Genomic DNA, 15,788 nt, shown 5'->3' on the forward strand with positions numbered 1-15,788 from the left:
CCTGGAGTATCTTCCTTGCTGCAAAGCATTCTCAGGCTCTGGACCAGCCTTCTCCATCCAGGCTCCAGGGGCAGCCCCTACCACTAGGGGGCGTGATGCAGTCACCTCAGTTGACAGGTGCTAAGGGGCACAGATGGCAGCGAGATCTTGGGAGGGCAGAGATGTGTGTGGTACACAGCAAAGTCTGTGTGACCCTTAAGTTTGGGCCACATTCACACCATACATCTAAAGCATGGTTATACCATGCCTGAAGAATTCTATTGTATACAACACAACACAGTGGCGCCAATGTAACTCAAGTAACAAAAACAAAAGGTTTTGGGAGCACCTTTGTCATGAGCATGTCTGGTTAAATGTGGGGCAGGGGGGTGGGAGAGCCTGAAAGACATTGCAGCTAAATATCTGATTTTTGCTTGATGCACAGTAAATAATTAGATGCAGCTTACTCTTCGTCCATGCTAGGAAGCGTCATTTGTTGCATTTCTGTGTGATGGACACAGGAGCAGAATCAGTTGTGGGGAAAGGTAGCAGCCCCAAACAATTCCTGTTGTGTACTCAATGTACCTTTTCAGGGGCCTGTACTTGAATAATCTGGTTTCCCCATTAATACTTGCTAGGTGTGATGCAGTCCTACTGGGTATGGCTCTGTGTGTGCACATGTGCACATGCTTATGTTTCTATACGATGGAAGAGAAGGCTGTGTGTGCCGCTCTCCCTTGCTGAAAGACAGTTGTGTTTCTATTTGTTGTTCTTAATAATAATAATAATAATAATAATAATAATAATAATAAAGCTGTTTATAAACCTACCAGTCATGAACCTGAAAGCAGAACTTAACCAGACATGGAAGCTTGAGTGAGTACTCCATCCCAGGAACCCAGAGGCAAAGAAGAAACACAATAATTTTATACAGCTTTGTCTTTCTTCTAGCTTCCCTGTCCATGAGAAAGAAGAATCTAGTCTTGGAAATAGCAGAGAAGATGAGAACTCTCCTGAAAATTCACATGGTGCAGACATGGCTCTTGACTTCCTGGCTTTCAAAGAACAGAACAGCAGACATTCTCAGCTGAAGAAAGAATTAAGTGACAAACCCCAACTTTCCAGTGCTTCTGGAAGAACCCGGTGGCAGCAATTAGAGGCAAATAACGCAACCCATGACTCAGAGAGCAGGGCATATTATTGCACTGCCTTGTTAGACAGCCAAGGACATAGAAATACTAGCCATCCATTAACAGATTCGAGAGCTCTGCAAGATGAGCATGACTGTAACTTTCCAGCACAAGGCACAGATTTATCTTTAGCACAGTCAATATCGACAGAGGACCAAAGGTGCGAAGACCTTGCGGTTGAGATTATTGCCAAAGACAAGTCTCTGGTTGACATCCTGACGCCCCATCCCACCAGGAAGACTGCTCTAGATCTCATGGAAGGTCTTTTCCCTGTGAACATTTCAATGCCAGGCAGATCCTGCAGAAGGAAGGAGGGAATTCAGTCTGTCCAAGAAAAAGAGTAAGTTTATATATTTCTTATTATTTGTTTTTTTATTAAAGATTTTCTTACATACACTGTAAGTTTATATGGCACAGAAAACCACAGGAGCATACTTTGGGTAAGGGCAGGGGAATCCCATCCTGTTTTGCCACCTGAGGTGAAATGGGAAAGTGCTCTCCGGTATGCATGCTGCACAGAACTCACCTACCCTTGACAGTCCTGCCAAAGCCTCACTTACTGGGTCATGTGGCTTCCAGGTACCAGCGAGATCTCATGAGGGTCTCCACAAGATTTCACCAGAACCCACAGCATATGCTTCTTCCTCGCTTCGCCAGCAGGGAGGGGCACCTGTATTGGCTTCATACCCCACCCTGCAGGAAAATCATTTGGGAGGGGAGTCTCCTTATAACCCTGAACTCCTATTAAGAAAATTTACACCAGGGGTTCCTAACAAACTGTGAACCTTGGTGACCCAGCAGGCATTACAATATCTTTGTTGAATTAGTAATATTTTGAATGCCATCCCAATGTTGGAGAGGCTGGGAAAGTGGTTTTGAGTGCTCTGCCTGAGCACTTTTTTTGTGATCAGCAATATCTCTGTTAACACATTATTTGTCACATTGTTAAAGAAGCATTTATAATGATTGCTTTTTATTTTAACAGCCAAAGAAGCAGTGACTGTGCAGCAGACCCATCTCATGGGACTCAGAGTTTTCCTGAGCAAAGTACGGACCAATTTCTGAGTAAAAGCAGTGAAAGTCTTGATGATCCAGACAGCATTACATCAAAGAAAGTAGGTAGACGAGTGACCATGCAGTCTTGTATATGTTTATTCAGATAGAAGTTCTGTTGGGTTCCGTGGGACTTCCTCTCTGATATGTGAGTGTAATAGGGCTGGGAAAACTTCAGACAACCTTTGGACAACCATCCAGATCCAGATTTTGGAGGTCTCCTCAAGCCATGACACGTGACACATGACACACTAGCAGCCACCCTCCACCAGTTTCCTAAGCTTCCATGTTTGTCTGACTGCATCCTTTCATACATATATATAGACATACATACATAATTGTTTTAGTATGCTGCCATTCCATAGTTAAAACCATGCTCTAGGCGGGTTACAACATATAAAAAACACATAATTACAAACATAACAAAAGTAGTCATAAACAATAAAAACCATCAAAAAGCACACAACAAAAGCCCCTAAACAACACCCTTTCCTTTCCTTTAGTCTCTGTCTTTTTCTCTCTCTGGTTCTCCCTCCTGCTCTCCTCCTCTGAAAAAATGAAGAGAACAAGACAGTGAAAAAGAAACCAGAGGCAGGTGGTGAGGCAAATGTGGGAGTTTAATAAGCCAACCTTAGTGGACAGAACCTAGAGCATCTAAATACATTCTAGGCCCACTGTTGGTTGTCATATGTATGCCTGCCAACCTCCTGGTCAGGGTGGAGAGGGGGGGGGAGGGAGAGAAAGAAAGAAAGAAAGAAAGAAAGAAAGAAAGAAAGAAAGAAGCAGACTAAGGGCTCATCCACACTTCCACTTGTCCTCTGCCTGGAAAGCACGGGTCTGGGTGCTTTTCCACTTGCCCCATGCTTTCTAGGTATGAATCTGAGCGGTTTTGCCTTTACTCCGCCACTTTCCCCCGGAAAACATGCTCTTAAGCGCTAAATTGGAACAAACATCAATCCACAAAAACCCCGGTTGATGTTTGCTCTGATTCAGCAGTAAACAGAGGGTTTTCCCAGGAGAAAGTGGCAGGGCAACTGTGTGTACAAATGTGTGTTTGTGTGTGTGCGTGCACAGGTGTGAAGATATGGCACTTCTCTCTGTGTGTACATGCACGCATGCATGTGCATATTGTGCCTCTCTGTGTGTGAATGTGATGTGTACAGGAGGACATTAGCCCGAGAAAACAAAAGCACATGAAAACCAAATACCGTCTCAGCTGTGCCCAGTTACCTATTGATTTATGCAAGAGTTAAGCATGTGCTTCTTCCATTGAAATCAATGGTGTTTTAACAAGGTTTAATTTGGCAGGCATGGTGCAAACTTTCAGCTTTTCTGAAGTGACACACAAAGAAGAGCTATTACCATGAGATTAAAAACCATTTTTGTCAGAATATTCACTAAGGAGTTAGCAACTTAGTTCCATCGCTTGTGCAGTTCTGATAAGTTTAAGTTGCCTTCCTTAACATCAACAGGTTTTTGCTCTTATTTTATACTTTCCACTGGTGATTTCATGATGTCTTTGCCAGAAGATCTGGCATACATTGGTTCCGTTTTGAATAAAGCGCTTTCTTGCCTCAGATTCTCCTGCTTAGAAATAGTTTCATGGCTGTGAACTGGGTGAGACCAGGCCACGAGCCCTCCATGAATGAGACCTGGCATCCCGTGGGAATATGATACGCTTCGTTTTGAGATCTGGCAGCCCTTCCTCTTGACAGGCTTGGTGTGTCATACTGGCTTTCACAATGCAGAGAATGAAACCATAACTGAGGAAATAGTTATACTGAGGCTCCTTTGGCAGAAATCCCAGGTTTCTTTGCAAAGGAGGCTCGCTAGTCATTAAAACTTGGCGACATTTCAACTCTGCCAGTCATGTTCTGCCCACCTGTAACTTTCTTCGGCAGTGTATAAGCTGTTGCTTCCTATGATGAACCTGACTTGTCCCAGCCATTGATATAAGCGCCAGTGTTGGACAGTGGTTTGAACACCAGACTAAGATCAGAGAGAGCCAAGTTCAAATCCCCACTCAACAATGAAGTTCACTGAGTGAACTCAGGCTACTCAATCCCTCTCTCCCTAACCTATCTCATAGGGTTGCTGTGAGAATAAATGGGTGAGCAAGAACCTCATAAGCCACTTGAGCAAGGCACAAAGGTAAATAAATAAATCATTGTTAAAACGTGGCCATGCTGATCTTACTGCCCTCTGTTTTAAAAACCATTTTAGGTGCCTACAGGGGCAGCCTAGTTAGTATAAACATGCATGTTCAAGTTCCTGTGGCTGAATCCCGCCCATCACACACATACAGGACCCCCTTATTTACTCCATATCTGCCCTACCATGCCTTTTCCCATCTAAATGTTGATAAAGCTTGGCATCAGACAGAGGTGTGGCTGCCTCAACTCTGATGTATAGTGACATTCATTGTGTGCATACCAGGGCCTTGGAGACAGGGGAATCTGACTTTATTGTAGAGAGTTGAGGCTTTAAAATTGGGGACCAGTAGCTTGCTTTCCTCCACTTCCTGGAATCTATTTTCCCTCTTCTGCCTGATGCCTGCTTGAGGACAGATGGCTGAGCTAGACCCCATGGTGGTGTGAGCTATTTTGTACACTTATGGAAATGCCAGAAACAAAGTTCTTTGGTGACTGTAAGTCTTGAATCCCACTAGCAGATGAATCTCATGGGGTGTCCAGAGCACAGTCTAGTCCTGTTGTATTAGATGAATTTCAGCTGATAAGGCTCAAGGATGTGGACAAGGTGCTCGGACTTTAGACCCTTGGGGTGGTTCCAGTCCTACTTGGATGGTCGTTCCCAGAGGGTGTTGCTTGGGGAATGCTTTTCTGAAGGAACAGCTTCATAGCTTGGGGGTACTCCTGGATCTTTTGCTGTCACTTGAGGCTCAGGTGGCCTCAGTGGCCCGGAGTGCCTTCCATCAGCTTTGGCTGGTGGCCCAGCTATGCCCCTGTCTGGACAGGGATAGCTTCACTACTGTTGTCTATGCTCTGGTAACCTCAAGGTTAGATTACTGCAATGCGTTCAGAATCTTCAGCTAGTGCAGAATTCAGTGGCCAGGTTGCTCACAGGAGCAAGACAGTTTGAGCATATTACACCAATCCTGATCTGACTGCACTGGCTACCAATTAGTTTTTGGGTCCAATTCAAATTGCTGGTTTTGACCTATAAAGCATTAAACGGCTCATGACCACAATACCTCAAGGACTGCCTTTTTCCATATGAACCTACCCAGACCCCGAGATCATCTTCTGAGGCCTTGCTTCGTGTGCCACCTCCTCAAGAGGTCCGAAGGGTGGCAAAACAAGAACAGGCCTTCTCTGCAGTGGCTCCCCATCTGTGGAATGCTCTCCCCAGGGAAGTTCGCCTGGCGTCTTCATTATATACCTTTAAGGGACAGGCAAAATGTACCTTTTTAATGAGGCCTTTGGTTGATTTCATTGACATCCTATGCCCTTTTAAAAAGTGTTTTTTTTGGGGGGGAGGTGGGTTATTGTGTTGTTGTTTTTATTTTGATTATATATTTTGTGGTTTTATATTTTGATTTTGTTCTGTGAACCATCCAATAATAATATTATTAATAATAATAAATAAATAATAATAGCAGCTACTACCACCCAGGCCAAGTGGTGAAAAAAGGCATTCACCTAAGAAATATTTGCCAGCATTTTCATTATAATAAACTGTATTCGTTTTATTTCAGAATTGTATAGCTTTGCTCCTGTATTTTGTGAAAAGGCTTGCTTCGATCAGTTTTCTTGAAAATGAAGTATATACTCATAAGCAATTTTAGCCCAAAGTTTGTGTCCCTTTTAGGATATCCCTGTAACCTCAGTAAGACAATTTTTGTGGTGGCAAATATGGAGCAATAGGCCTTCCTAGCTGTCCAATGTTTTAAACAGACTTGGATTTCCTTCACTCCCATAGAAACTCAACTAAGAGCTTAAGGCAGTAAAAAGAGGCTTATAAACCCTGCCATGCCAGGTAGGAGAGAATTTTGGCTCAAAATGTTCTCCTCCGAAGTGTTCCTTCAGGGCCTGCCACCTTATCTGAGAACCACCCTACTAAAACCTGTCTATCAAAGCCAGTTCAGTTTCTCAATGGCTTCCTTCCTTGCAGAGAGAACTTATTTCCAGCATCCATTTGAAGCTACAGGATCTGTGGCTTGAAAGGGAGCTTATCGAGTCTGAAGCTAAGGGGTATGCTGTGCGTGGCAAGGAGCTGGAGTCCCTGGTCCAAGACCTGTGTAAACCCAATGAGTACGAGCGCTACATGATGTTCATTGGTGATCTGGAGAAGGTGGTGAGCCTGCTGCTGTGCCTCTCCAGCCGCCTTGCTCGGGTCCAAAACGCTATGGAGAAAATGGATGAAAACACAGATGCTGAGGAGAAGGTGAGTTCCAAGGCAGGAACTGAGGGGAGGCTGTTTTACTATATGCCCTTCAAGATATGACTCTTCTGGTTGCCTGGACATAAATTTCTAAATCTGCTGCAACAATGCGGATTCCATGATTAATGGTGCTTAGGATCCAGTATGTAATATTGACCTTCAGCAGCTTGGGTGCTGCTGTGATGTGGCTGATCCCAGGCTGTTTGCTGGTAACATTTGAAGGAGGGTGTGTGTCACTTGTCAGTAATGGGGTGAGAAATCACCATGTTGCCAGCTGTCCCCTATCTGACTTCTGCCCCTCGGAAATCTTGGACAATTTTTCAGTGTTCCACAATACAGAGGCCTCTCAGGCGAAGTATTAACTCTTGTTTGGAGACTGAAACTAGACACACGGCATAGGAGACAGCAGAGGAATTGGGAGTAGGGTGTATGGGATCCCTTTCATCTCTGGCCATTTTCCCCTTCAAAATTATTTCCATAAAGTAAAAGATGGGTAGAAAAGTAGACAGAAAGCTTTTTTAAAAAAGAAAGAAAGAAAGAAAGAAAGAAAGAACAGGGAAGCAGCTAGGGATGGGTTATGTTTTGCAGCCTTGTCTCTACTGCACCCTCAGGCTGGCAAGAAACCGTTCATACATTTACTGTGTGTTACATTTAATTTGATCCTCAGCCAGTCTTTCCACCATAAGCTGTACTTGGTCAGACAAGCACAAATATTTCAGGGATGGGGGATCATTCTGCATCTTCAACGATGTTGGTAAAATCCATTTGTTTGCTCTGATCACATTTCTGTCACTTCTTGGGTTCATAAAATACACCACAGTTAACATGAGCCATATTGAAACCCAGCCAGATGGGCAGGGTACAAATATTAAATTACAATTACACAGAGTCTCTGCTGTTTTTATGTAACTTGCTCTGGTATTACTTTTCGTAATGAGGAGCAGATAATAAATATTATGAATAAATAGGCATCCGTGGGCATTCTCTGGGCATGATCCACACTCAGATTCATGGTAGATTAATTTAGGGCATGATAGGGATCATTTCCAGTTTTGTTAAAATACAATGCAAGTTCTAAACACCAAGTGTCAGGAAGACCAGCTGACTGACTACAGAACAGAAGGAAATATTCGTTGCATGTTATAATGTTCGCACACTAATTTCTGAGTTGCTTTTGTTGTCTTTAGCAGTCATTAAAAGAGCGGCACAGACTCTTGTCCAGGCAGCGGGAGGATGCGAAGGACCTGAAAGAGAATCTGGATCGGCGAGAAAGGGTGGTGTCGGGTATTCTTTCCAAATACATGACTGAAACGCAGCTTCAGGACTACAAGCACTTTGTTCAGGAAAAGACATCACTATTGATTGAACAGAAGGACCTTGAAGAGCAGATTAAGTTTCTTGAAGAGAAACTGGAGAGGTTAGAGAAGAGTATTCCTACTTAAAGCCATATTAGCAGGCCACTTGGTTTCATGAATGAAGCGACTGTGCTAGAACTCCATCTGTATCCATGGAAACATTTAAGAAGGGAGCAAGGCTGTGTTTGGTGACTTCACATAGGCATCTCCGTGCCTCAGTGCTGACAAGGGCTTAATTGGCCCAGGCAAACATTTTTAGGAGAAAGTGACAAAACCTTAACTGTAGGTGGCAATGCATTTTATCTTGGAATGACTGATGCAATGGGTATTGCCTTTCATTAATGAGCTGGTGCGCTGTTTTTCTTTCCTGCAGACTGCTGGTCTGCTTCCAGACTGACATCATCCCAATAAAGAATATATAAGTATCATAAAATGTTTTCCTCTTTCTGGATGGAGTGGGTATTTAATTGACAGGCAACGTTCACGTTTAAATGGGAAACGCCATAGCACCAACTCTGTGGCACAACACTTGCAGGCCTTTTAACAAACTCCTTTTCCAGTTTAACCACAGGGCTTCCCTCTAACAAAGGGAGCAGCTTGCAGGGCCAATAACTCTGGGCTCTATGAAACAGTCATAAAACCCAGCCTGGAGCTATTCACGTACTAGAATTGTTTCTTCAGAACGTGGGTGTGTAGGATGTTGAGGAATACCCCTTTCCAGCTGCCTTTCTTTCTTGCTCCCCTACCTTACTCTTACTAGGTGTGCTTAAAATTCTTTGCAATTTCCTATATACAGCCATATCTTTTTCAAAATATGTACCCAGATTTTATATGAAATAATTGATATCCTATGAATGAGTTTTTCTGGACAGCATTCCATTTAATTATAACATTCATTCCTTAAGAAGCAACAGACATAAGAAGCTGTCTTATACTGGGTCCAACCATTGGTCTGTTCACCAGAGCAACCTCAGTGCTTCCCCCTGCCCTGCCCCCCCCCCACAATGTGGAAGAGGTAGGTCATTGCCTAATAATTCTCTTAAGCTGAATCTGATCTTCTTGAATACTCTGTGCAAAATGGAAATGATAACACTGTTAGAGTGCCTCTCTGCTGGCCTTGGCCAAAACCCAACTTTGTCACCATAGAGTGTTGGGTGTAGAGGGCATAACTTTCCACTCGGCTAATCTATTCCAAATGCTGGTTGTGTTTAATACATTTTACAATGATTGATATATTAAAATGTTCATTTTCTTTGATGCGAGAATCTCTCCTCTCTAATTGCAACATAAAAATTGGAGTGGGGTAAATAAATACACATGGCATTTCTAGGCATTTAAAAATAATTAAACCAAAACCAAGTACCTCAAAAACACAGGGTTTGGTGCAATATACAGCTCCAGGGAATGTACTCTTCCAACTGGCCATATGCTATGTTATGAATTGTTTTGCCACATCTTCCTTTCAAACACCCACCACCATTTGCACATTTGTCGGTTACTTTGACTGCCTTTGTCTAACAGAAGGACAAGGAAAGGGTGATGAATGAGAAAAGGACAGAACCGGTGGACTAGAACGATCAGTTCAAGACTAGGATGGGGAACATAATGTTGTTGGAGCACAGCTCCCATCATCCCTGACCAATGGCTGTGGTGGTTTGGGGCAGATGGAAGTTGCAAGTCCAACAAAATCAGAAGGGGCAGTTGGTTCCTTAAACCAGAGAAGGAACACTGCAAGTCTCCAATGGTTAATTGCAGTTGGGATGAGCAAAAGGGCTACCTTTCAGATCTGGTTTTCCTATCAGAGGTAATAGCCTTCTCTTACAATCAACAACCTGAGATACTGTGTTGGAGAAAGAGCTAGTATTCCTGACATTAAGCTTAGTTCCAAGGAAACCCTTTTGCCCATCACAGTTGCAATTAACAACTGAAAACTTGCCCATGACTTAGGCCAGGGATTGGCAACCCAAGACCCATGGGCCACAAGTGGCCCACGGGAGTCGTTTAACCAGCCCACGAGCAGCCCCTGAACCAAGCCGCCTTCTCAGCGAGAACCTTCCTGACCCCTGACTTAGGCCGTATGCATCCTGTGCGCTCCCACTGCCTGTTTGGGAAGTGGTGTGCACATGTTAGCCACAAACCATCTCTCTCTTGCATCTATTCTATTGTTTCCTACGAAATACTGCATTTTAATGCATTTCACCCCAAACCAGCTTTGATCCAAACTGAGAGAAAGAACAATCCAGCTGCATTTTGAGCCGTAGCCTTTGGTCTCGTCCACACTCCCACTTGTCCTGTGCCTATAAACCACGGCTCAGAGCAGTTTTCTGCTTGTCCCGTGCTTTCTAGGCATGCATCTGAGTGGTTTTGCCTTTGACCTGCTGCTTTCCCCCGGGAAACCTGCTTTTTAGTGCTAAATCAGAGCAAACATCAATCTGGAGAAAACCCAATCAATGTTTGCTCCGATTTAGCTCTAAAGATTGGGTTTTTTCAGGGGAAAGAGGCTGGGGCAAGTGGATGAGCCCTTAGCTGCAGCAGCACAGTCCTAAGCAAAGAAAAATAAGCTCCACTGCATTCAATGAGGCCTGGAACCTGTGCAGATGTTATTACAACTGGCTATGTTCTGTAGCTAATTCCTCTACCCTAGTGTCACATCATCTTAGGAGTACATCTCTGGGAATACTGAACTCCAAGCATGCTAACCCCTGTACCACAAGACAGAGACACTTGCATTTGAGGGACATTTGTCTCTGTCATTTGTTGGAGGCTGTGCATTTACATATCCCCTGCACTGGTGAATGAGCACCTTCTAGTGGCAGCAACGGATCCTTTTGCTTGTTCCTCACATTACTGTTACACCAAGTGACTATGACCTTTTTTCTGCACTGTTGTATAGCCCAGTAGCTGTGAATCAAACCGGCCAGTTGCTACATGCTGCAGTCTACAGGTACAGAAAAGGGTAGACACAGCACACATAGAGAAAGAGAAGAAACACAATATTTAGCTCAACAACTTTGCCAAAAAAAGAAAAAGCTCAACAACTTTCCTGTCTTGATTTTCAGTGTTTGAAATATGGCAACCCTACCTTACAACACAATATTTAGTATTAAACATCCTGCTTCATCCTGCTTTGCCTTCTCTGGATTCATTAGTCCAGTGGTATCCCCCTCCACACACATAAACCCTCCCCAAATGTGCTCTGCAGGGTTTGGGGGAACCTTTGTAACAATTTTAGGCTTTGCATGGGGCTGGAGAAGAGGGGGGTGAAAGGTCAATTTGTGCAGAAATCCTTGTGCTGATGGGAGATTTGCTTAGTGTGACATTGGCTACAAGCCTTAGTTTAGAGAGCTGCTTTAGAAATGATTACTGTTTTTATTTTTAATGTTAATATTAATATTCTGGTCTTATGACTGAGGATTGTGATATAGGTTTTGATTGTTTGATGTTTGAATGCATTAGCTGCTTTAAGTTTCTTTCATCCTTAAGTTGGTAGAATATATGTTTTAGGATAAAAATAAAAATACAGAGGCTGAGGCCACTCCGATTCATGGAGGTTTGGGGGTCAGGGCTTGCTGGAATGTCATACTATTTCCATTTATCTGGGCTGAATTTCGAAAGCACAGTCTTCCTTCCTTTCCCTTTCTTTTTGAAGAACAAGGCATAAGAAAAACAGCAAGAGCAAAGCAGAAGTACAGCCTAGATCTAAGTCAGGCATTGGCAAAGATGCCTCCGATCAAAGGTCTATCTTGCTCAGGGTTGGGGAATTTGCTTTATCCGGGGGACCACATTACCTCATGGACAGTTTTGCAGGGGCCACATGCAAACAGTAAGCTTGGCTAGAGGCAGAAGTGTGTGGAGCAAAAGGTGCGACTTCTACCTTTGTACAGTGAAAAACTGAGGTTTCTACACACATACAGCCACATCGCAAACACATCTCTTTAGCCTCCATCCAGGCAAGCAGTAGGCATTATCCCACTCCCGGGATGCATGCCAGCCATGCAAAGGCACCTGAGGAGGAAGAGCGAGGCTGTTAAAGGGTCAAGCCTGGGGAAGGGGGCGTGGCCTGGGAAGACAGGCCTGGAGGGGTGCATTCAGTCCTGTGTCCTGAGTTTCCTTACCCTGATCTAGTTCATCATCTTGTTTCCAGGAAGCCTGGAAATAGGTACAGATAAGAGGGGTCAGAATATTTGCCGTTTGTGTCACTTTTCCCGTGCCTATTCATAAATGCCTTCCACCCTATGTCCACACTGGTTTATGGTTTTTCATTTTTAATCCATACAAAAATTTGCATTTAAAGATTATACAACTCCATAATTTTTTGAGCATATTTTCTGCACATCTCTAAATATAATTTCTCTTAAAATACACATTTTTGAGATGCTGTTTTTGCCAAGAGCTGCACTGCAAAATCTGGAGAAGGGCCAAATCTGAAGGCTACCTCTTGTTCCCATCCACACTTCAGCTCAGGAGGAGGAGGAGCAGATCAGTTCACATCTGAACTTGAGAAAGATTAAATTCCACAAGGCTCTCTTTCACTCTCTCACACACACACTGAATGTAGGTTCACACACCAACTATCACAGTCAAATAGACAAATTTGTAGAGGCTGCTATGGACTTAGATCAGCAAGATGTCAAAATTCCATATACCCATATAGTGCAGTTCCACCCCTGCGAACGATACAATTATCTTCCCCCTCCCTCCCCCGTCTCATAGTACAGTTGACTTAACATACTGTATGATAAGATAATCATAGGTCATAGGTGAAAGGTTAAGACAGCAGCCACAAATTGCTAAATGTTCACCCCCCTGCCTTTAGCTATGATAGCCAAATATGCATTAGATTAAGCAACCGAGCTCTTCAGATCTTGCATTCCATAGCCTGTTCAAAGAACTGGAAAATTACTGGTTTGCAAAGCTACAGGGGACTGTAACCTCCCCTTTTGCTCAAGCGGCTTAACCAGCTGGCTCAGTTATTACACACATTTCAAAAACCATATAAAGAAATCGATGCGTTCCATCGCTACTTCCATCCCACAGGATCTGCAAGCAGCCTGGGAATAGTCACTTATTATTCATGTGCGCCTTTTCTCTTAGAGCTCCAAGGTAACTCAGAGCTGAAAAGTAGGTGTCAAGAGAGAGTGCTTTCTGGTTATGTAAGGTTTCATAATTCTGATATAACAAAGTGCAGTGCAGGCAGTAGCAGGAGAGGTGGGCGTAGAAATAGTAACAAGTGAGATGGGGAGGGGGAATACATACAGGCAGGAATGGGAAGCAGGTGAGCGTGTAAGAGGCAGAGCAGGACCCAAAGGAATATGCTGGTGCTGTTTTTTACATTATCAAGCACCTGTGTGGAAAGGGGAGGGTGGGAGGGAAAAAGTGGGAATGATTGAAAGTGTGTTTGAGTGGCAGGTACAGTGGTACTTTGGTTCTCAAACTTAATCCATTCTGGGAGTCCTTTCGACGGTTCAAAAACCAAGGTGCAGCTTCCAATTGGCTGCAGGAGCTTCCTGCACTCAACTGGAAGCCACAGAAGCCGTGCTGGACATTTGGCTTCCCAAAATTTTTTGCAAACCGTAACACTCACTTCCAGGTTCGCAGTGTTCAGGAGCTGATTTGTTCAGGAACCAAGCTGTTCAAGTACCAATGTACCACTGTACTTGAAGGTATTATGATTTTCCAGACAATAGCATGTGTGAACTGGTATACTCACAAATTCACACGCAAATCAGTTTAGTGTTTTTACTTGGTGTTCCCTTAAGATGGCCTTTGAATGCAATCATAATCAAGAGCACACAGTCTCCTGTGGAGGCTAGGCTATGGTCTTACCTTAAAAATGACTGGCCTCTGTAGAATTCCTGCTTGTTGCTCTATTCTTGAGGCAACGGGTGCGTATCTGCAAAAATGCACAGAGTTTTGTATGAGCTGCATTCTCAAATGTAACTTGGAGCAACATGGTGCTTAGTACCATAGTAGGTTTAGAAATAGTGCAGTTTTGCCATGCTGTACCCATCTTGCAATGTCTGGTATGTGAGACTAGCGCATGAAAACACAACTATTTTAGATAAACTTTATTATTATTATTCGTTTTCACAATTTTATACATTTTAACTTTAACCATTTCAAACATTAAAATAAAAGGTTCTTTTGAACCTTCGGACCTCCTTCCCTCCCTTCATGGGTTCCATATTTAAGATTAAATTCACTGCATCTTTTACCATTGTCCATCTGTTATATATCCATATTTACCATAGTTGATTCCACATTACAAGTGTCATTACATCCCTGCCAATGATTTTAACTCTTGAAAGTGGTCTTTACTATTTTAGATAAACTTTTACAGGGTTCTGACCATGGGAAGTATAGTCCACTTTGTCTCCTACATATAGGGATAGTTTGTTACCTCTGTGTAATTATATAAACTGAAGTCACCCCTCCAGAGTCTAAAATGGAGACTGTAACGTTGAATTTTACCAAGGAGTTTAATTGATGTCTGGGCAGATTGAAAATGGGAAGTAACATAATGAAATGCTTCTTTGTACAGATATTTTTTTTAAAAAAAAATACTACAAATGGAAAGCTAGTCTGGGGAATGGCTATAGTGAGCCCCTTCCCATGTCTTCTAGTTTTTCTAAGGAGAAGCTTTCATCCCATGTGCATTCTGAGAAGATACAGCACAGATTCAGACACAGATACATTGCCTCCATTAGGACACTGCCTGCATAAGTCTTTCTCTCTCCCATCATGGGTAATGTCTCCAGATAAAGCTTTCTATGCCTATCAGCAACAGAGAGCTGTGTGCAGGTACAGTGTGTGATAAATGCCTTGTGGCTCACTCTTATCCTTTTCATAGTTCTCTGCAAAGTAGCTGTAGAATGGAAGATTAAAACCCTTCAGTGAGCCGTACAAGTGTTAGCCTTCAAAATCTTATTATACTCTGTGAAGTACCAAATATAATTCCTCCATGGAGAACATAATGAACTAGACATGTGCACTTTTTTATATAATGGTAATCTTGGTGGGATGTGAGAGAAGTTAGGCATCCATGTGCTAAAATCTCTCTGGCTCACGAGCAAAGCACAGCCTCGCAGCTCTCTTGCTGAAGAGTATTAGGAAGAATTTAAATAGGGAGCTGCATTATAAAAAGTCAAACCACAGGCCCACCCAGCTCAGTATCTTCTTTTGCTGACTAGCATTAGATCTCCTGCTTTTTCTAGGAAAGCAGGGAGCATTCCTAGCCCTATCTGGAGATGCCAGGAATCAGCCTTTTGGATGTAAAACATGTGCTCTCCCGGTGAACTAAGCCTAGCTCTCTGATGATATTGCTACATCCTGTATCTGTGTACAGCACAGCAGAAGCCCATACATAATACAACCACAACCTTCAAGTTACTAACTTGTGCTGCTGCAAATTTGTTACATCCAAGATTCAAAGGCAGAAATTGAAGTGATGATATCACTGATGCTGTGTTTGATTGAATTACAAAACAAGCAGCACACTTGGGGCTTGGGGCTGGAAAAGTACTTTCAAATGTTGCTGATACAACATCTTCAGGTATTTGGGTCAGGCATGCAGTCTAGGATTCTGCCAAAAACACCCCCCTGCAACATGGTGGCAAGGCCTTTGCACAATACAGCCTCTGACTCCTCTGGCTTCTTGTCTGCTTCAGATTCCTCCTGCAGCTTGTGAAAAACGGTTCTATGTTTGGAAATACTCACACCAAATCAAGAAATAAACTGACATGTGAAAGTGTCAAGAAGCTTGTTCCAATCTGGGCAAAGCTTCAGTTTTTAGAAGTCCGTGATAAATATG

At 43.2% G+C, this 15,788-nt stretch overlaps 1 protein-coding gene and 1 long non-coding RNA gene across 3 annotated transcripts in view; one reads left to right on the plus strand and one right to left on the minus strand.

Moving 5' to 3' along the window:
* Positions 1–8,411, plus strand: part of SHROOM1 (shroom family member 1) — a 47,123-nt gene extending 38,712 nt beyond the window's left edge. Inside the window, exons 5-8 of one of the 2 annotated variants that reach the window (XM_080997086.1) lie at positions 931–1,509; positions 2,155–2,284; positions 6,354–6,626; positions 7,814–8,411. In XM_080997086.1, the coding sequence (XP_080853212.1) occupies positions 931–1,509; positions 2,155–2,284; positions 6,354–6,626; positions 7,814–8,065 (1,234 nt within the window). In that variant the 3' untranslated portion in view covers positions 8,066–8,411. Of the gene's footprint in view, positions 1–930; positions 1,510–2,154; positions 2,285–6,353; positions 6,627–7,810 lie in introns of both variants that reach the window. The other variant, XM_080997085.1, reaches the window with a different exon arrangement.
* Positions 8,412–13,802: 5,391 nt separating this feature from the next.
* Positions 13,803–15,788, minus strand: part of LOC308472436 — a 38,254-nt gene continuing 36,268 nt past the window's right edge. Inside the window, exon 3 of the long non-coding RNA XR_013983515.1 lies at positions 13,803–13,871. This is a non-coding gene — a long non-coding RNA (uncharacterized lncRNA). The remainder of the gene's footprint in view (positions 13,872–15,788) is intronic.

The sequence above is a fragment of the Podarcis pityusensis genome (assembly GCF_964106645.2).
Source record: "Podarcis pityusensis genome assembly, chromosome: 2".
Classification (NCBI taxonomy): domain Eukaryota; kingdom Metazoa; phylum Chordata; class Lepidosauria; order Squamata; family Lacertidae; genus Podarcis; species Podarcis pityusensis.